Here is a 24870-nt window from a genome sequence, read left to right as displayed (position 1 = left end):
AAATGTATGCTACTGAAATAAGATTGATACTCAGGTAGTATTGTGGTAAAGCCCTATGCTCTCTAATATCCTTCACCTTGTAAGTATAAAGATAAGTTTACTGATAGGCATGGTTTCATACCCTTGTTCAGTGCTTGCTCTGCTATATATTTCAAGGGGCCATCTCCAAACTACAATAGCTCTAACTGGAAAAGCATTGTTTGAAAACAGGTCATCAGATAAGGTTATTCTATGAGTATTCTGTTCCTATGGCATACTTTGAATATGGAAAGAAATTGTATATTCAAATTATTAGGAATGTAACTGGGGAACTGGTGTTATGAGTGATGTGTTAACAATGAGAAGTGTTGCAAATTTGGAGCCTGAAAAAAGCGTCTCTGTTTTACATCTCAGATATCAAATCGGGTACAATCACCTAGCATGGTTCGTAGCAGCCTAACCAATCACGTGAAGGAGTTTGGCTCTCACTCTGGTCCTTTTAGCACACAATGACGGTTTTCCATGTTTCTGTAAGCCACTCACGTTTGCAAGGGATAAGATGGTATCCTAAGACCTGGAAGGGGAAATTGATCATACCAGCTGCCTGCGGTCAACCACGTTGACCTGTGTCTCTGCATAAAGACAGATGATCTAGATGTAAACCAGACACTCGTACTTTATCCATCCATCCATGCAAGTTGCTGGTGTGGAGCTTAACCCAGGCAGCAAAGGGGACTACAGGATAGGGTACAGGGTGCCAGTCCATCGTAAGACACATAAATGCAGACAGTCGCAAACCATGGGCAATTTAGAAGTGCCATTTATCTTGCATTTTCTTGAACTGTGGGAGTTTTCTAGAGGACCACCACAAACATGCAAAACTTGGAGATGTGAGGTAACAGTACTACCCACTGCATGGCCATCATGTGACATATGTAGTCGCTCTGAAAATGAAAGTGAAAGTGCTGTGCTTATGATGTTTCTTAAAGTTGGCGAAGTTTAAATGAGATATCAAAGCCCCGGGTCACATTTCCGTCACTTCGCCACACTTCCTGTCTTTATCTCCCCAGCCAACCTGCCCTAAAACCTCATTAAGCAGCAGAGGCTGGGATGGAATAGTCTTGTATGTTTTAACTTGGAGTTTTCATGCATTAATGAAGAGTTGTCAGTACAGCCCAGTGTCAGAAGGTGAACCATCTGATGGAGGTTCATTGAAACTGGCTTATAAGAGTCCCTGGATTCGGTGACAGGTGATGCAATGTGGCATGTGACGGGTAATACAGTGCATTTGGCTCATGTCCCAAGATTCCTTTCAAAAGGTTTCTTATAATGAAATAGTTAAATATGCGGGAGCCCTCAGGCTTCCACTTGCCGTTAATTATCCTAGTAAGTTTGGTTTAGGTTGTGGTATAACCAGGTAATTCTCCATCTGAGTGGTTTGGGCCAACGGGGAACATCTTAGTACCAGACCAGTCAAGGAGCATGAATGGACTTAAATTTGTCCAGTGCTTCATGGACACCTCAGGTCCCCATCATGGCAGGATCTGGCCCCAGTCCTGTGATCGTTTGAGTCCGCGCGGCACGGTGCAGGGCCTCCATGGACGCCATGTTGGGGCAGCCACCCGTATCACGCTTGTACCTCCAGCTGCTGCCCAGCCGATCAGCGTGAAACTTACCGGTGGCTGTAACGTGACACCTCTATGATGTCAGCCACGTTCTTTTCATCTCAAGGCTACCCGCGGTCAACAGTAAGGGTGACAGACTTCAGGGGCCGCTTTTCCGAGATGGCCGATGTCCTCGGCTCTCTCGGACTCATGGAATCCTTATGCCGTGTTTTAGACGTCCATGAACATGAAGACTTAAATTGATATTGCCATCCTAAAAACTCTCTATTCCCTCTAGTCATTGGTACTTTTCCTTACATTACCTCTATACTAGTGTTTACCAACCTGGTCCTCTGGGACCCATGGACGGTCCACATTTATGCTCCCTCCCAGATCCCTGCCAAACAATCCACATTTTTGCTCCCTACCAGGAGCTGGAAGGAACCGAAAGCATGAACTGTCTGAGTGTCCCCAAGGACCAGATTGGGAAATACCATTTTATATTATGGTCGCGAACTGACAGCACAGCACAAAGGAAGAAGTCCGAAATCTGTCAACACAAATGGAATGAATGCCTCTCCCTCCATGAACCCCTTTGGCATGCTGCTCAAAACGCAAAAAAAAAAAAAAAAGACCATTTCTTGTTCTTGATCCAGGTGTGCAGAACCTTTAGTCTGGATATGCAGGACTTGTAGGTCATTCTCCGTGGTTGCCTCTCCACTCAGTGTTCTTATTAAATAAAGGATCCGAAGATGAATCGGGTCCTGCTCCTGTAGACTCTGTAGAAGTCGAGTTGACCTTCTAAATGGAGGACCTGGCCAGCCGAAGTGCTTGGCTTTTAAATGACATTCAGCTTGTTTAACACTGGGCATGAGAGAGCACACCTTGGCTTGACGTCAGACTGGACCTGGCGTAGTGCCAAGAAGACAAAAGCAGCAAACGCCCCTTCGGTTCTGGTGTTATGATGTCCGCGCGCATGTGTGCAATTATTCAGTACAGTGTAAATACGTAAACAAAGGTCTGTCCGCTCGTTAATCTTCCAGCAGCTTATGCAGTCGTGAATATTGGTGTGAAATTAAATGCATTAATGATGGATAGATAGATGGATGGATGGATGGGTAGATGGAGGGATGGATCGATAGATCAGATTGCAGGTTTACAGTAACACAACACACATATTTAAACAGTAAAAAAAATCAAGTGCTGCTCTAGGTGAAGAAAGCTGTTAGCAGCCCTGGTTTTCTGCAGTTCAGTTTTGTATGAATGAAAATCTGGGTTTGTGTTCTGACGATTTCTAGATGAACTCAATGCCTCTCAGCATGCTTGTAGCTTTCCATGCATGCTATATGTCTGAGCCAAGGGGAGGGGGAGCACCTCTTCAGATGAGGAAGGCGGGCTCGCTGGCTCCCCTGTCTCTCTCTGCCAAAGGGTTTTTTCATCCTGACACGTTCTGGAGCAGCATGTTTTGGCTGATTAAGTGCCTGTTTAGGCACGATATTGTATTGAGCTCTGTGGCGTTGGTCGGCCGCCACGAAACAGGGCAAATATTACAATGGGAGCAGCTCTAGAGTTCGTGCCTCACTGGGACTGTTTGATGACACATAACCATCTTATACGTTATTATTTACTGCAGTGCTGCAGAGGGCAAAAAGGCAGCCATACTCTCTGTCGCTGAAAGTGCCTCCCTTCTCGTTTGTTTTCTCGCTTCTCTCTCTTCCATCTGTCTTTTTCCCTTGAATACCTGCTTGTTACGGTCCCTTCAGGATGCGTCATTATTTCACTTATAGATTTCAGGTAGAATTGAAGAAAAAATAGAAAATAAAGCATTAACTAAATTAGCAAGTATGTCCCCACTGACAGTTTTTCGTTCTAGATACTTAATGTTACAGTCAAGGTATGGAAACTTTCAAAGTGTATAGTTTTCCTAATGTTCCCAGGACGTTATCCACCTGCAACTAAGACTAATAATATAACAGTGAACAAAGGGTGTGGTAGGGCAGCAAGTAACTCTGCCACTTTACAGATCAAAGGTCATGGCTTGCAGGCCGGTTGGTTCATTGGCAGTAGACACATATAGCTCTTTTATAAAATTATGTTTTATTATACAACAATATTTGTCAACACAAACTGCATTAACATTACCTGAACATCATTTTACTGTGCTGACATTGACAGAACCTTTGTTACACAGAAATAATGTTCCATTAACGTATAGTAAGAACGTTGTCTGCCAACTTTGAGAGGACCTTCACTACATGATATAGCATAACATACAGTCAAAAATCTTTTCCTCCAGCACCAGGAAATGGAGCGTAGATTCTCTGCCTCAGATAAAATATAAAGCTTTATGGGTCACAAGGCCGCCTGGCGACTGCTTTACGTCGGCCTCAGTTTGCCGTCAGAGACGGTGTCTTCACAGGATTGCAGTTTACTGGTTTCTCTTTATGTTTAATTACTCAGCCCAGTTTCTTTGAAGATGGTTTCCTTTCTGTTAAAAGCCAAACTAAAACCAAAATATTGTTGACAACTCAAACCTTTGATTTGATAGTAAATAAAATCATCTTTGCCCTGTATACCACGATCTCAGATGATATACATTTGTATTTTCACCTAGTCGAAAAAACAATTGAATTGTTTGTGCTCCCCTTATCAAAAAATGTGTTTATTTTCTAGTTAATGTATAACAGTAGCCCATTGTATATTAACAGCATATTGAGATCTCAGTTCATTGGCTGTAAGAAGTGGTTAGATGCAGAGTTAATATGTGTTTTTGGTGCTTCACTTCTGATTGTTTCATTTTTGAGTGATATTGTCATAAAAGTGAGGCAGTGTGTTTGAGTTTGCCTATTTTGGTCCACTGTCATAGAAAACACATCAAGCCAAAGGATAAAGAAAACATCCCACTCCAGGAAATGTTTATCCTGTCGGTTTTTGTAGTATCATCTTTGTTGTAAAAATTCTTAAAACAATGTAAGAAGAAAAAAAAGTATTCAGACAGTTTTGCAAATACTATGTTATGAAATTCACAAGTTTGACCAGTCGCTTCCACCCCAGAATGGAAAGGAATCAAGATCAATCCTTAAAGGAGGTTATTCATAATCAGGGTTTGATATTTGGCTTTAAAGAAGCCCAGTGTCAGAGTCTGCTTGTTTAATTCAGCCTGTCATCACTGGGCTCAGTCCCCCTCCCCCCTGGCAGGGTGAACAGTAAGAGGCATGATGAGTTGGGAGTGTCAGCTTCAGATAGTGATTTAAATATGCCAGGAGCGCTTTGGAGCTGGTAAAATAAAAAATAAGTGGCAATTCAAGGGTTTAATGAAGTAAAGATCAAGGAAGATTGTGCAGGTTGTGTATTTTATGGTTGTTAATGTGTATTGGCCCGTTTTAAACAACAGAACTCCAGGCCACTAAATAATTATTTTAAATTTGGGAAATGCTAAATAAACGTGTTAGGAAAACTCAGAGAAACGGAGAACTATTTGTTAAAATGCGTGGCAAATTTTGCAGCCAATAAGCCGGCCTCTGGAATATGAGTAGAGCAAATCACACAGGAGAGCTGGGGTCTTAAGGGATTTTATTCTTACCAAACTGTTGGCCACAAAAGCAGAGGGCGAGAGAGCAGTTAGCGACACCCTGTTGAACGTTCTCCATGGCTGCCCCCCCCCAGGCACCTGCCGGTCGATGATGACAGGCCCTGTGTGCTGTAATCGGAGACGCAGGCCTGAATCACGCTGCGGATTGGCCTACCTGGGGTTGCCAAGGAAACGACAAGCATTCGTCAATCCACCGCGTAGTGAGGCCTTTTCCGGTGTGAGCTGTAACAGGGTTTGAAATTAGCATGCGGACGCCAGCCATTTTCTGCAATCTCTTGGGACTAATCCCAACAAAGAAGAATAAAACTTTAGAAGTCTTAGAACTGGTTAAGGGAAAGTATTCTTTATAATTAAACAAGCACAGGGCAGAACAAAATAATTCCAAGAGAATTTGTTAAATGGCAAACTTCTGCCAAGTCAGTAATTTCTCCATCAGAATTAAAGTCCTTTTCGCAAGTTTACCTTGGTGATACCTTCAAGGAATGTAAAGTATTTTTTATCATACTTTGGCATACAGTAAAATCTTTATGTGACCCTTTTCTCTGATTTTATTTTTTTTCTGTTCTGGCTGGTTGCCATCCTGGTAAATTGCAAATGCAATCTGAGGCAAACAATTAATAGTTTTGTAGCTGGAATGTTGTTTCTTGGACTGAAAATGATTTCCCTGGGATTTTACGAGTGTACGGCTAATTGGGTTTCTGTGTTTTAATAGCAGCAATTAATAGTCACGATTTGAATTTTAATTTCTCTGCAGTATTTCAAGCATGGGGGATAGGATGAACTATAGTTCAATTCTGGACAAGACCAGTGCAAAATAAAAATAAAAGGACCTGATAATAATGTTATTAATTATAAATAATTATCATGTGAATTGGTTGCGAGTAAGAGCCTTCTAATATTTCTTTGGGAGCTGCTGAAGAACCTGAGGAGCCAGAAATAATGGCTGTGTGGTGTCGTCTTTCTCCTGTTCAAATCTTGGCATCATCCCTCAAGTAAGCGTACCTCCCGAGGGCCATAACAGCAGATTAAACGTCTGTATTTCCACTGTCCGCTACAATATCCCTGTCAGCCCATAGCTTTAGGCCGTAGCAGCAGCCTGAAGCGACACACCTCTCACGGGCTGACCTGTTAGGATGCAGAGCTGGCACATTTGCATACTCATTTGCATGCTGCGAAGGAAATCCAATCAAAATGCAGCCCAGAGAGCTGTCGACGTATGTCCAGTCCAATATGGATCTTCTTCACCCGGCTGAAACTAGGCCTAATTGACTCATCTGTGGATTAAAATTCAGGATGCTGAATTTCAGTATGTTGCTTCAGCAGAAGATGGAGTAATTCCAAAATATCTTCCGGCATATTTCTCTTTCCCAGACACACAGTGTGTGTTAGCCAACATATATTGGCAGGATGAAATATAGTTGTTTTTACCAATTATTAAATATTTTAAAAAACTGTTAATTAAAATGGAAGCTATTGATCACTCTACTGTGGGGACTTTAATGGAATTGAAATACTATTACCATTGTTAAAAAAAAATCTGAATATTATTAATATGTATTGTGTACTAAAAACAGAATAAAATATAGTTTTCTTACCGGGTGATTTGGCAAGGTTATCTCTGCTGCTGATGACAGCAACGGTAGGTCTGTGCTCTAGCTATTTCCTCAGTTAGTGCAGTTAATCATAAAAACAACAGCCTGCCTGCCAGTTCTGCCGTGCCGATGAGGGTGCAGAGAGAGCATCGCTGTGTCTCCCCAGACCTCGCGCCGCCTTCCGAGTTGACAGTGCCGGTTGGGTTTCAGCCTCAGCTCTTTCAAAGCCCCAGAGGTGCTCAACCGGGCGACATTTATATCCTGTTCCACCACCTACACACCAGATTTTACTTTTGGACTAATTATGCCTCAGGCATGCAGGTGGTGGACGAGGACAAAAGTCTGGCCGGGTGTGGCTGAGGACCAGATTCAGAACCAGTTTGCTATAGATATCAAATCAGGCTGTGAAATTTGGCGGTGAGCATCGCGAGCATTAGAAAAATGTGGGAATGTGGGAAAATGACTCCATGGCTCTTGCCAAGCATGGACCTTCTCTGGAGAAGCACCTGAGCTGCAGAGCTGATCCTCATATCCCATTGATGACAAGGACACGCTTGTGTCTGACTTCCTGCTGGAATGACAGATGGGATGCTCCTCGGACCTCTCTGGGACAGCCGCCGGCAGCGGGGGGCGCGGCGGGTCAGGCAGCGGGGGCGCGGCGGGTCAGGCAGCGGGGGGCGCGGCGGGTCAGGCAGCGGGGGGCGCGGCGGGCCCGGCAGCGGGGGGCGCGGCGGGGCCGGCAGCGGGGGGCGCAGCGGGGGGCGCGGCGGGGCCGGCAGCGGGGGGCGCGGCGGGTCAGGCAGCGGGGGGCGCGGCGGGGCCGGCAGCGGGGGCGCGGCGGGTCAGGCAGCGGGGGGCGCGGCGGGTCAGGCAGCGGGGGCGCGGCGGGGCCGGCAGCGGGGGCGCGGCGGGGCCGGCAGCGGGGGGCGCGGCGGGGCCGGCTGCCCTCACGCCTTGGTGAATCCTGATTCCTGCCCTTCACACCAGATTATTCTTCAGCCGGTGCCAGTCACACCAAGCTAAAGCATAATTTAGCCCAGGATTTGCCGACAAGTTAGGTGTTTGTTGTTGATTTGCAGGAAAAGAATTTAAGTATCAAATAAACAATTGTCTTGGATTACTTTGAGATAAAATTTTAGACTCATTATGACAGGCACTCAGTTTAGGCTCATTTGTAAATGAGGTTATAAAAACATTCTGATCCAAGCAACTAGCGGAGATGGGATCAACCAATCAAATGTCGTGGTCCCGCCCCTCAAGTTCCTTGGACCCACCTCCTCTACAATCTGATTGGTTCTCTTTCTGAACCAATCTTTGTTCTTTCTGCCCCCAGAATATTTTTGCGTAACTAAATCTGCCACTTTTTTTTTGACCAAGTAATGTGCTGTAAGATTTGTATTTGTCCAATTTATTTTTTGTCTAAGTCAAATACATCTTTGCATTTTTTCACGCACTTTCCCTTTTTCTGAAAAACATCAGTCAGGCCAGATGTTATGACTCATCAGTCCACTTTCCGTCTTTCAAGCTTTGCTAGAATCATGCAAAGGTGGTAGTGAGAGTTATCACTCGCACCAGCCTCCCTTGACTTTGCAGAAATATGCTGACTCAACTCTGCTGTGGGACATAGTGTCATATATTATTTTAACGTGCCCCGACCTCCTGTCATTTTTAACAGCACTCATTGTATTTCTTGGCCAATCACGTTCAGAGGTGGAGCCACAGAGGATAACTCAGATGCTCACCGACTTCCGATGGGGTTACATGATGATGAATCCAGCATAAGTTGAAAACACTTCAAATGTCAATATGATATGATAACTAAGTAAATAAATAGCTACTGTCACTGAATAAGTAAATAAATCTGGTTAAACATAGAAGAAACCGTGCGACACGTTGTTAAACACTGCATGAGATGTTTACGTTCATGATCACTACAGAGACTGGAATGCGTGGCTGGATGGATCCTGCCATCATACGACATGTCACTAGCCTGGGAACAGATCAAATTGTAAAGTGTGACCGCTGAAATTACATTGCCAACGCATCATCGTAAAATCGGAATATTGTCAGTCAAACCATCGTAATGGAACATCGGTATCACCATGTGTGGAACGCGTTGCTCTTGAGGAACACTATGCATCCCCTAGCACGGTATTGTTAGTGGTTATTGCATAAAACGTTTCATCACCATTAGCACCTCTGAGAGTGATTACTTCTTTGTGTTCTGATGCACGTTCATCCATTTTTCATGCTACTATCCATGCATTCCACCAGTAAACGTGATCAAATTCACGCCCCCAAGATCCATAGCCTCATTTTGAAGTGATCATATACTGTACACAACTTATCAAGCTTTAGGCATTTGGACCTTTTGGCATCCAGACTTTGTTTAATGTGTAATGCGACAACTTGTTGGGAAGCCGCCATGCACTGCTCCGGGGGTAATCAGCACCATGCAGGCCACCGGTAACCCAGTTCGGAACAGATGAATACCTCAATCAAGGGGCGGGACTGTCTCCCTTTGCTGGGCCTAAACCTCATGCTGGGAAGCAGCCGACGGAGATGGAAATGGGAAGCAGTGGGTGCTTTTGCAGGTGGATGTTGTAGGATGGCTGTCATGAAGGGATCTCCACCTGCCACCTGCATGGGAGATGCTGGAGGATGATTATCACTCCATCACAGACCATCTTTTGTGCAGTGAATCCCTCAGTAATCCTGGCCCCTCTTTGGTATGTGTCCAGACCTTATTTCCTGCAAAGGAAAACTTGAGCACGAGACAAACAGGGCCACATAAAAGCAGAGTTGGGCCCCTGAATATTTTTACTGAATGAGGCCCCTGACCTTCTCAACACCAAAGCTATCATTATCCATGCTCACGCACACATGGGGCCCCTGAAAGGGTGGCCCCACAGCCAAGTCACCTACAATGCTTAAAGAAAGGTGAGAGTCAGAGTGATTGTGGTGACCTCGTTGTTTAATGTGCCAGTCAACCAGTGGCTGTGGGGAAACTCATTACTCGTTTCCATTTCAGATCGAACCGGAAGCATAAGCACCCTGGACTCCCTGGATTTTGCCCGCTACTCTGACGACGGGAACAGGGAATCGGACGAGCGTGTGGCAGGTAAAGGGAACTTTGTGGGAGGAAGTGCCGGCAGAGGCGAGATGGTGGGGACGTGGGAACAGGAAAAGCATCACTTAGTGATTCGGAGAAGTGAGCATCACAATCACTATGTCCGTGCATGTGCCAGGGGAGCATAGAGTATTTACTGCCCTATATGGATCCTTGTCAGGAATTTGAAAGACCGATGTAGCACAAGTGACGGGGCGGAGGGGGACCTTTTCTAAATTCTTGCGGATCATGAGAATTAGTCACATGTTTTTCTTTTTAGTCTTGGTAGTTTACTTATTTTTTTCCTCCTAATAAGCTCGATGATGTTAGATGTCATGGTTTTACTCGGGTCATCTTCTCGAGGTGCATATCACATGTCACAGTGTCCTTTATGGAGACTCGAGCCACGGACAGATCCAGGCGTTAGCCCTGTGCGTGTTTTTTACAGACTGATGCGTTTGTTCGGAGGTTTCGCGAAAGCCTTCAGATAGGAGTGAAGTGCCGTTAATATTTTATCAACGGCCTGTCTGTTTCTAGAACGGCTAGTTTGGTGTCAGGGCAAGCCTAGAGTCTGCCCCAGGAAGTATAGGGCACAAGGCAGGATTTACTATCCATATAGGGCACACACAGATTAAGGGCAATTTATAAACGGCAGTCTGACCAAACCTCAGGTATGTAGAATTTCACACGGGGACTACTCGCAGACTCCAAAGCGTTTGTTTGGGTTCGAGTAGGAACTATCAGTACAATAATTTGTAATTTATAAACTATGTCAATGTGAGATCCCTGAACTGCTGAGCTGCCCACAAACTAATAAAAAATTTAAATCAATACTATTAATGATAGTGATAGATTTTCGTCTTAGCAATTTTTGAAAAAGCACATTTATTTCTGATGAAAATTGACCCAAACGACCCTTTATTTCTAACCGTATTAATGCATTAATACTACCATGATATTTCATGTAGAAATGTGTATTGTTCTTGCTGTGTCTTTGGTTGTTTTGTCAGTTATTTTCGTTATTTATTTTTCACCCCGTAGCAGAATTAGATTTCGGCATGTACTTTATAACGGCATGTTCCGAAAACAGCGATGCTATATGCGTCCCGTTAGCTAGATTGGCAAATCATGGCAGTAAAATTAGAAGTCTGGGGTGCCGTTTAAGGGGGCTTCGGGGTCCATGCAGTAGATGTTCAGCTTTAGTCGCTGAAAGCAGTGTGGTGCCTCCATACCTTTTGAACTTGGCCTTTCTTTGGGGTGGGGGGGGTGTGAAAGAGGGATGCATCCTGTCCTCTCTTTTTCCACCCCTGCTGTCTGACTCCGGGAGATCTGGCTTTCTGGTTTTAAAGAATTTAAACGTAGCTTTTCTCTTTCCAATACTGGACCAGCTACCATCCGAGTTAGCAGCCCTTCTACTGAATCCCACCTGTCTTTCAGTTTCTTTTTTTTTAATTTTTTATTTTTTTTGAGTTGTTCCATTTGTTGCATCTGTATTTGCATTTTGTGCATTCCTGATCTGCGTCATTTATATGTGTATTGATTTGTACGTTTCCATGACGACTGGCCTCAACGACAACTTTTTCCGCTACTTGGCCCAAGCTAACCTTGAGACAAGGTCCCTTACCTCCTTCTTGTTTTTGACAACCGCAAAGACATGGGTCCAGATATACAGGAATGGGTCCAGGTTGGGACAGACAAGGTGGGCCTGGCCTTCGTAATGTGCTTAGGGGAGAGGAACCCAAAAGCCCGCCTGGTGGACCATTAGGGGGCGCAGATCGTCAGTGCACAGTCATGCAAAGCGTCCTCTGTTCTCCATGCCTGTCTGCTGTACCCACCTTTGGGGTTCTGTGGACCTCTGTTACCTTCAGCCCAGTGACATCCTGTCCCGTTTTGCCCAGTTGTAGTTTGACTGCTCTCTGTGTTTACCTCCACATTGAAAGCTGTTTTAAATTTTATTCTGTTTTAATTTTTTGCTGATTTTTTCCCGCCTTTTTTTAAGCACTAGACTGATTTACAGACAACCTACGCTTTTCAGTCTTATTTCAGGCCTTACTAGTATCGACGTAGAATGGTCCTCTCATATCTTAACCTGACAAACAGTGTGGAAGATTAAGTAACATTCGTGGCATATTTGGAGCAGTTGTGCCCTGTTTAACCTCCAGTGTATTTCAATTTATTTTTCGTTCAGACACACTAAGTGTATGGATCCATTTTGTGTGTCGAAAGAAACTTGTCTGATTCCCCATTTATTAGTGTTTGGTCCTCAGTGTACCTACAAATCTAAATAACAGCTGTTCATTTGAAAGGTAACATATTACTAAAATGGTTTAAAACAAACATAAATAAAAATCTCATTCCATTATAATGCTTAAGCTAAGGCTAAGAGCCCTGGTCAGACAGCAGGAGTATTTTTGTTAAAGGCAAAGCTCAAAGATCTCAGAAAAAGTATGGAAAGTGGTCACCATTCTGCTTCTCCACCATAATTTGCATGCCCTTCTGTTTGTTTCTATTTTCTTTTCCTTCTTTGTTTTTTATTCAGCTTCTTAGAGAGTGTATCATTTTTTGTTCGGTTTTGTTTTTCATGGTCATTCCCTTTTTTGTGTTTTCTTTTTTTATTTTATTTCTTTGTTCCCTTTTCTTGGCTGGATGCCTGTGTGTGTTTAATCCACTCCCTGTCCAGTCCTGGAGTTTGAACTACGGAAAGCCAAGGAGACCATACAGGCTCTGCGGGCCAACTTGACTCAGGCAGCAGGTGGCGTACTTTATACTTTTACTACTTCAAGTCTTTCTGCTTCGAGAGCCGCTCAAGCTCCTTGGGCCGGTGGCGCAGTGCGCAGGCCGACCGACGGCTGCTCTTTTTCTCTTACAGAGAGTGATGTTCGTATGCAGGAGAGGAAGAACTTCAAATCCAGCCCTGAAATTCAGGTAGGGATAGCAATCCCAGCCCATCTTGGAGGTGTCACATGCGTATCGATGTTTTCGTGTCTTGACGCTAAACGTCCCCTCTTCCTGCAGGAACCCATCCGCCCTCTTGAGAAAAGAGCATTAAATTTTCTAGTCAACGAGTATTTATTGAAAAACAATTACAAGCTTTCGTCCATCACATTCTCAGATGAAAATGATGATCAGGTAACTTCTGAATGACTGCAATATATTTTTGCTAGTAAGCAGACATAAGTAAGTGTCCTTGATAGGCTATACGTGCTTTTTCCAATAAATAATTGAATTTTGAAAGTGTAATTTAAGGATTAAATGTTTAGATTTTTCATATTTTGATGTGTACATAAATATTAATACATTAGTAAGACCTAAATTAAGTTTTATCAAAACCACTTGTAATTTTTTTTTAATGACGTACTGAAATCTTTCTTTTTTGTTTTTTAAGCAGTAAATCTCCAGGCTGCTTATTGATAGGGAAGCATGTTGATTCGTTGTTGTGTGCCCTCCGCAGGACTTTGAGCTATGGGATGACGTGGGCTTGAACATCCCAAAACCCCCTGACCTCCTCCACCTTTACCGGAACTGTGGTGCCAGCCCACCATCGCCCCGGGATACGGTGGACGTCGGTGTGGGTGTTGAGGCCGGCGAGCTGCCGTCCAGCCCAGGCACGCCGCAGCCATCGATGAACACCGAGCTCCCGCAGGTGTGTCAGCATCGAGCGACCCGCCCTGTTTCACTTTGGCACATGCACAGCTGCATTGTGGGTAGCACTCAGTGCAGTGGCCTCACACACCAGCGTTTTGCATGTTCTCCGCGTTTAGGTTTCCTGCAGGTTCTGCAGTCAACAGACTCCCAGCTTGTTAAATTGATGCCTCTAAGTTACATTTGTCGTGTGTGTGTGTGTGTGTGTGTGTGTGTGGTCGGTCCAGGTATACCTTACCTTGTGGGGACCAAATGTCCCCCCAATGTAGTTAATACCCATCTTAAGGGAAAACCCGATTTTCAAAAAATCTGTGAATGCAATCAAAAAAAGCTAAAAATGACAAGTATGCCAAATGTATTTTGTTTGGTTGCTAATGGTTAAGATTAGGGCTGAGTAGCAGTTAAAGTTGTCCTAGTTAGCATTAGCATTTTTCCCCACAGAAATGAATGGACGGTCCCCACAAAGACACACAAGTAGGTGTGTGTGCGTGCGTGCGTGTCACCCGCTGCTGGTACCTTATACACTCCATTCCCTCAAGTGTGCCCTGTGCTTCTTGAAATTGGGCCCCAACACTGGATAAATTGGATGGATTGGTTGCATGTTTTAGATCCACATAAAACCCTTGAGATGTTATTATCTGCAGATTAAGAGATGTATCCGTCACATGAAGATAAGCGGCCACAGGTTGGTAGCCACGGCGACAGCGAAGGAACCTTATTAAACTTGTCACCGCCACTGCCCCCTGTAGTGACGCTTTGCATGACTCTTATTGAGTGAAAGTGACCGACTGTTTGCTTCACGTTTCAGCAAGCGGCTGTGGTCCAAGAGCTGGAGTACCAGATCAGCCTCCTGAACAGTGAGAAGAAGAGCCTGCTAGAGAAAATCAAGAAGTTGGAGAGGTATGACATTAAATGATGCTTTATTAAGTATTTCAGAATGGTTCTATTCACGATCTTGTGCTCCTTTAAGAAACAGTTGAGAACAAAGCTTGGGCTCTGAGTATTGGGTTAGGCTGTTTATCCAGCATCATTTGAGTCTTTTCAGAGGTTAATAAAGTGGGTCCTACCCAGTTTTAGCTAGGTGTACATAATAAACTGAGTCTTGCCCGGCGCTAGCTAGGCGTACCTTTTAATCATAAGTGATACGGCCCAAGCAAGACATGACTGTTCTGCTGTGAAAGGGATTTGAACCGGCAACCTACCGATCACAGGCACCGAGGCCTAACCTACTAAGCCATGGGCTGCCCCTATCTGTGGAGAAGAAACGTGGGCTGGTGAGGGCTGATGAGGGTTGGCTGAGTGTCTGAATTTCCCTTTGTGGCTCTCAGATGCACTCCTGTTACCCCACCAGAGGCATCCTTTCTCCTTTACACAAACTGCCTTCTGATGCCCCGGTGTAAGCAAAGGCGAAACGCCATCTTTTTCAGTGACATGCGCTTCCTGAAGGAGAGCATCTCCGTCCCACCGCTCGTCACGGCAGCAAAATCGGGTCGGCTGCCCGACCCCGGGCCCCAGGATAACGGACAGTACCTGGACATCCGGCGCTCCACGGATCAGGATGACGTGCCAGATGGCCCAGCTGGGGATATTAGCCCTGACCCTGACCTGCAGGAGGCGCCGGCCGTCCGTCCGCAAGCTACCCACCTGACCACGCCTCAGACTTCACCCCACACAAAATTAAAATGTCAGACCTCGCAAAGCAAGGCGCCTGTCGAGTTTGATCAGCCAAACAGGTGAGACTGTGAAACCTCCCTTTGATAGTCATCCTCGCTTACATGTCAGACGCACGGTATCCTGTAGATTTACCTTCCGGTTCCACCCTACAATACGAGAATGATTTTGTCTCAAAACTGATTTATGGCAGGAGAGGATATGAATCATGAAAATGTCATTTATATAGATTTTCTCTGCATGCAATGTTTTTTTTGTTAATTAGCATTTTGATGTAGTTCATTGCCCTTTGTCTAGGTGTTAATACAGACTGGTTGTAGCTCAAGCAAATACAGTAATATTAAACTGTGTGTTTTAATATACTTACCACTAGATGGCGCCACAAGCTCAAGGAAAAAAAAACATTTTTTAATAGAAAAGAATTAATATGGGCAAGTGTCTTGTCAGGACAGGTGGATACAGAGGGATCTTTAAGTAATAAGGTGCTAATTTTTTGGTAACCAGTTATATCTAATTTCACATCACGAATTTGCACACTGAACATTAATCTGTCCTTGTCTCCAGAAAGCTGTCTGCTGCATTTCACCAAGCACTTTTGTCCTTCTGCCCAATGTCTGCCGATAGTCGTCTTGGCTCCGAGGTGAGATAGCTTAAGGATGACTTCCTCACAGTTGTATAGCTGCAACCTTTGAATGAAATAGCCTGCGGGGTTCTAACAAACCAGTGATCGTCAATGCAATATCAATGCAAGGAAGCCAGCTGTGAAACTGACAAAGCACAGGTCTGTAGGCCTCTGCAGGTCAGATGACTCAAGCAGCTGAGTCAGGATCTAAGCCAGAATATGTAGAATGCACCGTACCTTGTCTGCCATGCCTCTGGAGTGGCCCAGTGCCCTGAGCTTTAAGAAGATTTTATTTCTTATAAACTTGAAAAGTGCCCATATTTGAAACTCTTATATTTCAGTGAGGGACAATTTCTGCCACTCAAATGATGTGTATGCCCTGACTCTAGATTTATTTTTTATTTCCCAAACGCACTAAATGAAATGCGATAGTCCAACAAATGGGTCATGATGGGGGTGTGTTTATACAGACGTGTGCGACAGGGTAGTAGACCCTGATAGGCAGACAGCATCCAGACCCTGGCAGGTATCATTCATATTCTTACGGGGATGTCATTGTGTCACCCCCTCTCCCCAATCCCACCCCCCAACAAGGTGTCCCGCATTGCGGACAGCGCTGAGAGCGTCACCCTCATGCTGGGCCGCTGCTTACCCCACATTGTCCCCAATGTGCTGCTAGCTAAGCGGGAGGTAAGTCCCCCTGTCTCCTTGCTCTCCCCCCACACACACACACACACACATACACACACACACACACACACACACACACACACACACTGTCACCATTGTCTCTGTTCCAATGTTGGTCTGCTCTATTCACGTCTGTAAACCTGCGTTGATGTAACCATTCTCGAATCCCCCCCTCCTTCTCTGTGTCTCGTCTTTCATGTTCAGTCGGTCTTCTTTCTATGCATGCATCTCTGCCCCCCCCCCCCAAGAATGGTTGTGCACCTGTGCCAGGTGAATTCCACACCCTCTTCCCTTGTCTTCCCAGTTTGCTTACCCTCATCTGGCTGACTTCCCCTTTTGCTACTCGTTTCATTAACCCTGATCGACTTGAGATCCAAAGTCCACATCTTAACCGCCTCTATTCACATAAAACTTCTTTCCAAGTGGGTCACAAAAACATACAGGTTCATAAACACTTGCTACTACTGAATAATTTAATACTTCAAAAGACTCTCCATTTATACATTCAAAAGTTAATAGGTTAATTATTATTATTAAGTATGTTAATCGTTGGTTGTTTGAAACAATAAACACTCTTATTTATTCAGTAAAAAAGTTTTTTTTGTGTTTATCATTATATTTAGCTGTAAAACTGAATCTGAAGTGATGAGTGTTAAGTGAACCGAATTGCATGATTTCATGAGATGACCGATTTCGAACAAAACAAAAGATGCTGCAGACTTTGTGTCTGGACGACAGAGCAAGAACTCACAGAGCTTTCAGTATTATAATACATTTTTTATCTTTCTTACCAGTAAATCACCTTTATCCCCCTGTCATTAAAGTGAGTTTTGATATGTTTTTAAAATTGTGTTTACATTTTAATGGACTCCGGTTTCCCCCCACAGTCCAAAAACATGCTGAGGCTACTTGGAGTTCCTAAATTGCCCATAGGTGTGTATGTGTGAGTGAATGGTGTGTGAGTGTGCCCTGCGATGGGCTGGCCCCCCATCCTGGGTTGTTCCCTGCCTCGTGCCCATTGCCTCCGGGATAGGCTCCGGACCCACCGCGACCCAGTAGGATAAGCGGTTTGGAAAATGGATGGATGGACGTTTTAATGGATTGGATAAGATCATTTTTATTCTCTGTTTTACAAGTATGATTAGGGTGCTTTTTTATTTTTGCATATTCCGTCTTGCTCGTATATGAGACGTACAAACCCACTTATTCAGGGTGCCGCAAAGCCTCGGCTCAACATTCAGGGTCCGCCATTTACCTGGTGCCTCTGTAGAAGTTTGTGAGGTGAGAAGTTCAGCGTGAGGTCACGGCGAGCCTGGAGCTCAAGAAGAAAAGGCTACAAGATGAGGGGGAGGGGACTAGAGCCTCTCCCAGGATGCAACGGGTTCTGAGGCAGTGGACACCCTCGGCGGGAAGCCTGTCCATCTGTGATTTAGCCCTTTGGCTCTGCTTAACAGCTTCTGAGTGCTTTAAGCTTGTGTTTTATTACCAATACTAACAACTGCCATTGAAACTTACAAAAACAGAAATACATCGATCCTCAAATACTCTGTGCTTAATTTATTAGGTACCCCTGCTTGTTAATACAAAGAGCTTTGTCCTTCAAATGGAAACTATATGTCTGCAGCCGAATATAAATGGCATGGAGACCGGGTTAAGTATTTCAGTTACACTTAAGCATCAGAACAGCTAAGATGCATGATCTAATCGATTTTGAACGTGGTGCGATTGTCGGTGCCAGGCGCAAAGCTTCCAGAATCTCTAAAATAGCGTCGCTTACATGCTGCCGAATTATCAAGAAAAAGGCAATAAACAAAACCACCCAGTTAGTGGCAGTTCTTTAGGCAAAGACACATTGTTAATGAGAGGAGAAATGCCAGACTAACAGAAAGGCCACATGTAGTAAAAACAACAGCTCAGTACCGCAGTAGTGTGCAGAAAGGCGTCCCTGAACACACAACTCATCAACCCTTGAAGTAAGGTAAAGGTACGCAGTACTAGCTAGGTGTGAATAACAATGTGCCCCCTGGGTGTATTTTGTACAACACTGAATGGAGTTTAACTATGAACTTGCATAGATTGTAAACTAACATATGGAGTAAAATCATATAGCTTTTTAAATCACTTCTGTCACTTAATTATGGTTTTCATAGTCTGTAGTGGAAAGATATAGCACGTCATTGCCCCCCCCTCCCCCATTTTTTCATGTAATCATACGAGTTTGCACAGTGTGTCCAATCTAGTGGCTGAGATCATGTTTCATACAATATGAGATCAGCACCTGGAGCTGAATGTGATCTGTGATTCTGTGCTGCAGCATAAGAAAACGGTCTGATCTGGGCTCAATGACCCAAGACGGGGTTTGCAGAACAGTGAAATACACACTGCATGTGAAAAAGGCAGATTTGTCGCTCGGATGACATGTTTAGATGACATGTTTTACATTGTGAATCTGGGAGATTCCAGCTTTTTAGTTACGTCATCTGCTAAATTTGATTTTGTTCAATTTATCTTGCAATTATGGATGATGTGGTGGCTCTGAGGATAGGGATCTGTGCCAGCAACTGGAAGGTTGCTGGTTCGAATCCCATGATTACCAGGAAAGATCTTACTCCATTGTGCCTTGAGCAAGGCCCTTAAGCTGCAATTGCATCGTCCTGGGTATGATTTCAATCTACATCCAGCTCTGCAAAGAGGTCCTCCAACTTACTGGGGGATTTGAGGGTTGGTGGCAGGATTGGCACTTCAACCACTGGAAGTCCATTCAGACTAGTGTGATGCTGAGGTATCACCTGCCCCTGGCTGCCCTCAGGTTCTCATCCCTGAGGTGGTTTTTTGTGTGGCGGGTGCAGTAATGCACCATAATCTTACCTCTATCTTGTAATAATTTTAATAATAATAAAATTTTAGCTAACGGTAACATTACAGACCCTACTGAGTACATCTGACGACTTATACCTTTTTTGTTGTTTTTTTTTCCCACTGATTGTTGAAATCATAAAACGATTCTGGGGGTAACAATTCACACATGCACCTGCCCCTTTAAGTGCCTCCGGGCGTGGGCGTGTTGAAGGAGCCCCTGTCCCCCCCCCCCCCCCCCCCCCCCCCCCCCCCCCCGACAAGGGAACATAGCACCAGCGCCACCCCCAGCAGCTGCACACATTTGCATATCACAGTTATTTTTTTGCAGCCTAAATGACAGTTTAGAAGGACCTGGAACAACTCCAGGGCGTTGGGAAAACAGGCTTGGCGTGGATAAGCTTCCGCAGTCTGTGCAGTGGAATGGGTTGGGGTCTCTGTGGCTCCCGGCGCCTGCTTTGGGATCCATCGGAACAAACTCCTGTGTTGTTTTTTTTTTTTTGGTGTAGTTATTCACTGTAACACTAACGCAGTTCACAGGAGCGCCGATCCACTGTATGGTGACGTTGCATCAGCAAAGTAGAAAATGCAGTAATTTTAGTATCTGACCATTGTCTGTCTGCTTGTGTGTGTGTGTGTGTGTGTGTGTGTGTGTGTGTGTGTGTGTCAGATGTAAAGTGTGATGTCCCATCTTGATGTGACATGTAAGCTGGCTAGAATGATTGGTGGTAAAACATCAGTTGATTGTAACATAACCTGCAACAAAGCGAAGCTTCAGATTGCAGCAGTCCTTGGCTTCCAGGGATAGATTCGTCTCCCTGACCATCGACAGGGCAGGTGTGATGTTTCGCAGGCACTCACAGCCTAACATGCCACCCATATTTGCGTGTTTAAGGCTGCTGCAGGTTTATCGCCGCAGAATCTTTAGAGACGCTTCATTCAGACATTCTGGGAAGTGAGATTGGACAAAGGTCACCGACTGTTCGAAACGGGATGTCGCTCTTCCTGTTTCGCCCAGCTGGAGGGGTCATGTTTATTTTTTTCTACTCCGGCCTCCACTCACTCTTACGATAGTCGTAGAGAAATCACACGAGCTTCGGCGCAATCCTCCCCTGCCTCCACAAGCGCCCCAACACAGCCACATTGTTCACAGGCAGGGGGCACCCGATCCCTAATTGTAGCTCTTCGAAGGGCACAGCCAAAAAAAACGCGACGGGTTACGAAACACCAACTGCTCTACAGGAGCTTCCCTATGTCCCTGTTTGTTTTGGCCCTGATCAGTCCTGTCGTCTGATACCAATCTATCGCTCAGAAGGAATAAGGCAGAATTGTGCAAATCCTATCCGAGTGTTGGGGAGGCTGTGTAACCGGAATGAGCGTTTGCTGGTGTGTAATCTGATATTTTGTGAGTGTAATAAGATATCGTGAATTGCTGAGTATTGTCATTAATTGTTTTTGCACACTTTAGCCGTTATTTGAATGGTTTATTTGGGAGAAAATGTCATACGGGAGAAAAAAAATATCTCTTAATACGGAATGCAAAGTACTCTTGCAGTCTCTTGCAAAGTACACACCCACACATCAATAATGCAGATATTGCAGATAGAAGATAATAATAGTAATAATGAGTAATAATATATTTAAATTTAAATAGCACCCAGATGTATGTGCACATCCTATATAGCATTTTTATTTATTTTTTTGCATTTTCTAATTTGTTGGAGTTTTTGTATATTTATTTTTTGTTCCTATCATAGCGATCGTCGTCATTGTTATTGTTAGGAGGCATCATAATGGCTTCTCGCAGCTGGGCCACACTCCACAAAGGGCCGTGTGTTTTAAGCGCGGACTTCGGTACGGAAGCAGCCGCTTTGAAATGCATCAGTCCCCTGGGATTATCCTCCTGTGGGCGACAGACGCCCCGCGGGATCGGCGGAACAAAGAGGTCCTGGCGGCTCAGTTTAATCACCGCCGTTGTCTTGGAGTTGTCTTCCAGGCACAGGTGGGCCTCGTGTGGTGGCACGCGCAGAGCTGGCTGCGAGAGAGGTCGCCCCCCTACCCCCCGACTAAATAAAAAATATAATAAAAAGCCGATAAGGAGCTACGAGTGGGGCTACATAGACAGTTGAGGCAGGGGAGGCTTCTTCAAAGGCACGTTAATCTTTATGAGGGGAGTCAGTTCCTGATAGGGCAGATGTGGAAGGCAGGTGCAGGGACAGTGAGCGTGTGCTTTCACAGCTTTGGGAGAGCTGGGGCTTTCGCACACGTACTCACCACAGTACTTGACACCCCACCCCTAACATCGTTATCCTTATCAAAAATCGAGTGTGCAGATGTTTGCCTTTCCCTTAAACACTTAGTCAGAACTCAGAAGTTGATATGACTTTCTGTTGACCTGCATAGAAAATCCTTTGTGTTATTTTTACTTTTTTTTTTTTTTTTTTTTTAAATTCTGCGTTCATTATTACTGGGGGGGGAGAAAAGGCTCAAGGCTCGCCCAGTCCTCTAGTTCATCCTGGTAAGACGGCAGTATGTGTCGTCTCCATGACGTTCGATGAGTCGTGAAAATGGTTTCACTTGAACTGTGGGTAATTAAGGTAAATGTTAAGATAAACAGCCCAACTGTCTCTGGTGGAAGTTCTGCCCTGCAGAGGTGCACCTTGTATGCTATTTCCCACCTCAGAGAATAAGATGGTGCAGGTGTGGCCCCTCCTGTTTATGACCCCTGACTCTCTCCCTCCCCCCAGGAGCTGATTCCCCTCATTCTGTGTACCGCCTGCCTTCACCCGGAACCCAAGGAGCGTGACCAGCTCCTGCATATCCTCTTCAACCTCATCAAGAGGCCTGACGACGACCAGAGGTGTGATCACGTCACCTGATAGCTTTACCGCCGAAACGGGGGAGTCACTGCCGGGTGCCTGCAGCTCTAAGCGGCGTGAGTGACTGTGAAGTCACAGCCAGGTTACTGCAGACTCCCAACCAAGCGACTTGACTCACTGCAAGTCACTGCTGTCACTTCAGTCTACAAAGATGAGCAGCTTAAGTAACTGCAGAGTCACTGTCGAGTCAATACAGTCTCTAGGCCAAGTGACTCGCCTCACGGCATAGTCATTGCAAGTTTCAAGCCAAGCTGCTCAAGTAACTGCAGAGGCACTGCCAGGTCATTACAATCTCCAAATGGCTAGAGTCACTGCCGAGTCATTACAATCTTCCAGTGGCTAGACACAGTGCCAAGTTGGTGCAGGCTCTAAACCAAGCAGCTGGAATCACTGTAGGGTCCAAGCCAAACTACTTGAGTCACTGAAAAGCACCTTTGTGCCATAGACACATATTATACCTTGACAGTATTTAACATATAAAATATGTTAAAAATATGTTATGTAAAACTATGGGTATGGGTAAAATATGTTAGCTCTCGATCTTCAGATGCCTTGTCTGACTCACGTCCCTGTGTCCATAGGCAGATGATCCTGACAGGGTGCGTAGCCTTCGCACGGCATGTGGGTCCGACCCGGGTGGAGGCAGAACTGCTGCCGCAGTGCTGGGAGCAGGTCAGTTGCTCTCCTAAGCATTTCTCTGTCTTTAATATTTACTCCAGTATTACCGATAAAAACAGTAGACAGACTTTATTTTTGTAGGTGCCTTTAAAATAGTCAGAAAGAGTAAAAAGCAGCTGTATTCCAATGCAAGTTTGAATATTATCCATATGTCAATGAAAAGTTATCTTTGTAATCAAGTTGCTAAAATTATTTTTGAGGTATGAAGATTTTCACTAGGAAAATAAATATAAAAGGCAGGAATTCTCTAAAGTAGTATTTTTGTGTTTTGTCTGAACGTGAATCAGACGTGGTATATTTACGGTTATGAACCCGGGGGGACAGATTTCCTGTAAGTCTTAAGTGCCGCTCCTGCAGCCAGGGGGCGCAGTGTTGTAGCGTGAGCACCACTTGTTGACAGTTATTGTTTTATGCACAAGTCGCATGACTAACAGTAGAGTAACGTTAACGCTCACTAGACCTTTTAAAGATAAGTAGAGACTTTTGTGGAAATGAGTTTGATTTGTACAGATTAAACAATGCAGGATGCTTCGCTATACCAGCCAAACTTGCAACACTGAGTGACCCAAAATGTAATTCCATTTCACTGATTATACATGACTGTAATTTAAAAAAAATGTATTACTGTCACATGTTCATAGAATTATAATAGAGACATTCACTTTTTTATACGTGTTTTGTGTGTAGTAGAGTGTGTTTCTTGTGAAGCAATATGTGTTTCTTGTGTAGTAGCTGTGTTGCGTAGTTTTGTGTGTGTTTGTGTGTGTGTGTAGTAGTAGTAGTAGTAGCAGCATGTACTTTTTGTGTAGTAGTGTGTGTTTTGTGTAGTAACGTGTGTTTCTTGTGTAGGGGCATAGATGTTTTGATAGCAGTTTGCAGTAAATCGAATTCTTTCAGCTAGAACATAGTAACACTACGCTATTCCGATGGCAGCGATCACATGACCAGGGACGCCCCCCAAAAACAAGAAGGAATGCAGACGTGTGGTTTCTTCCGGGCGGAGAATGCACTGTTGTGTCTGTCCTTCGCCCCACAGATCAACCACAAGTACCCGGAGCGCAGGCTGCTGGTGGCGGAGTCCTGCGGAGCTTTGGCCCCCTATCTGCCCGTAAGAACCGCTCAGGTCCGGAGCCCAGCCCACTGGCCGTTTTTCCCCGGACTCTCCGCTCTCCGCCTGGCTTTATCCTCCCTCTCTGTAACTGACCCCCCTCTCGCTCTCCCTATTCTCAGGGAGATGCTTCTCTAAGGTTTTTTTTTTGTAGTTCTGGTAGTAGTTCTGGTCGGGTGACCCGGTCATCCGACCGCTTTCGGACGGGCAGGACCTCAACCCGCCTGCTGCTCTTTCAGAAGGAGATCCGCAGCTCCCTGGTGCTGTCCATGCTGCAGCAGATGCTGGCTGAGGACAAGGCCGACATGGTGAGGGAGGCCGTGGTCAAGAGCCTGGGAATCATCATGGGATACATCGACGATCCGGATAAGTATTCCCAGGTGAGGCCCACTGCCCCAGCCTGAGGCTACACCAGGAAGAAGTCCAGGCTCTGATACAATAACCAAGAAAAACGAACCCTGGCTAAAGGTGCCAGCTGTGTTAATATGGGGCAGAGTGTAGCTCAGTGGGTTAGCACACTGTGTCTGTGATCAGAAGGTCGCTGGTTCAAATCCCTGGGTCAGCAGACTGATTTCACTGTTGGGCACTTGTACAAGACCCTTAACTATCATTTTCCATCAGGTACTGTCTGACCCTGTTTTCTCAAAAAAGATGTGATTAATGTAACGTAAATGTTCATTAAACGTTTAATGTAATATACATGATAAACTGCCTTTCTGCTGTGTTTTTAAAGGGAGAGCCTGGGTCATGTATACTATAAGGCCTGAATGCCACGTACTAAACACCCCCTCTCCTATCTGTCTGTCTCTTTCTCTCTCTCCCTCCCTCCCTCTCTCTGTCCCTCTCTC

At 44.9% G+C, this 24870-nt stretch overlaps 1 protein-coding gene across 9 annotated transcripts in view; it reads left to right on the top strand.

Moving 5' to 3' along the window:
• The window catches only part of relch (RAB11 binding and LisH domain, coiled-coil and HEAT repeat containing), a 38016-nt gene that overhangs the window by 1539 nt on the left and 11607 nt on the right, over window positions 1-24870 (top strand). For 5 of the 9 annotated variants that reach the window (XR_007382609.1, XM_048977152.1, XM_048977151.1 and 2 more), the window contains exons 2-14: window positions 9799-9888; window positions 12557-12628; window positions 12746-12801; window positions 12892-13005; window positions 13328-13519; window positions 14327-14418; window positions 14946-15251; window positions 15754-15829; window positions 16406-16501; window positions 22105-22217; window positions 22818-22908; window positions 23951-24037; window positions 24262-24402. Coding sequence is in view for 8 of the 9 variants with exons in the window: in XM_048977152.1 (XP_048833109.1) it covers window positions 9799-9888; window positions 12557-12628; window positions 12746-12801; window positions 12892-13005; window positions 13328-13519; window positions 14327-14418; window positions 14946-15251; window positions 15754-15829; window positions 16406-16501; window positions 22105-22217; window positions 22818-22908; window positions 23951-24037; window positions 24262-24402 (1526 nt within the window). In the remaining variant the exon portion in view is untranslated. The remainder of the gene's footprint in view (window positions 1-9798; window positions 9889-12556; window positions 12629-12745; window positions 12802-12891; window positions 13006-13327; window positions 13520-14326; window positions 14419-14945; window positions 15252-15753; window positions 15830-16405; window positions 16502-22104; window positions 22218-22817; window positions 22909-23950; window positions 24038-24261; window positions 24403-24870) is intronic. The other 4 variants (XM_048977154.1, XM_048977153.1, XM_048977158.1 and 1 more) reach the window with 3 other exon arrangements.

This window comes from Brienomyrus brachyistius, chromosome 15 (genome assembly GCF_023856365.1).
Source record: "Brienomyrus brachyistius isolate T26 chromosome 15, BBRACH_0.4, whole genome shotgun sequence".
In the NCBI taxonomy this organism is placed as follows: Eukaryota; Metazoa; Chordata; class Actinopteri; order Osteoglossiformes; family Mormyridae; genus Brienomyrus; species Brienomyrus brachyistius.
The sequence above is the reverse complement of the archived record's forward strand: the minus strand, read 5'-3'. Positions and strand labels throughout refer to the sequence as shown.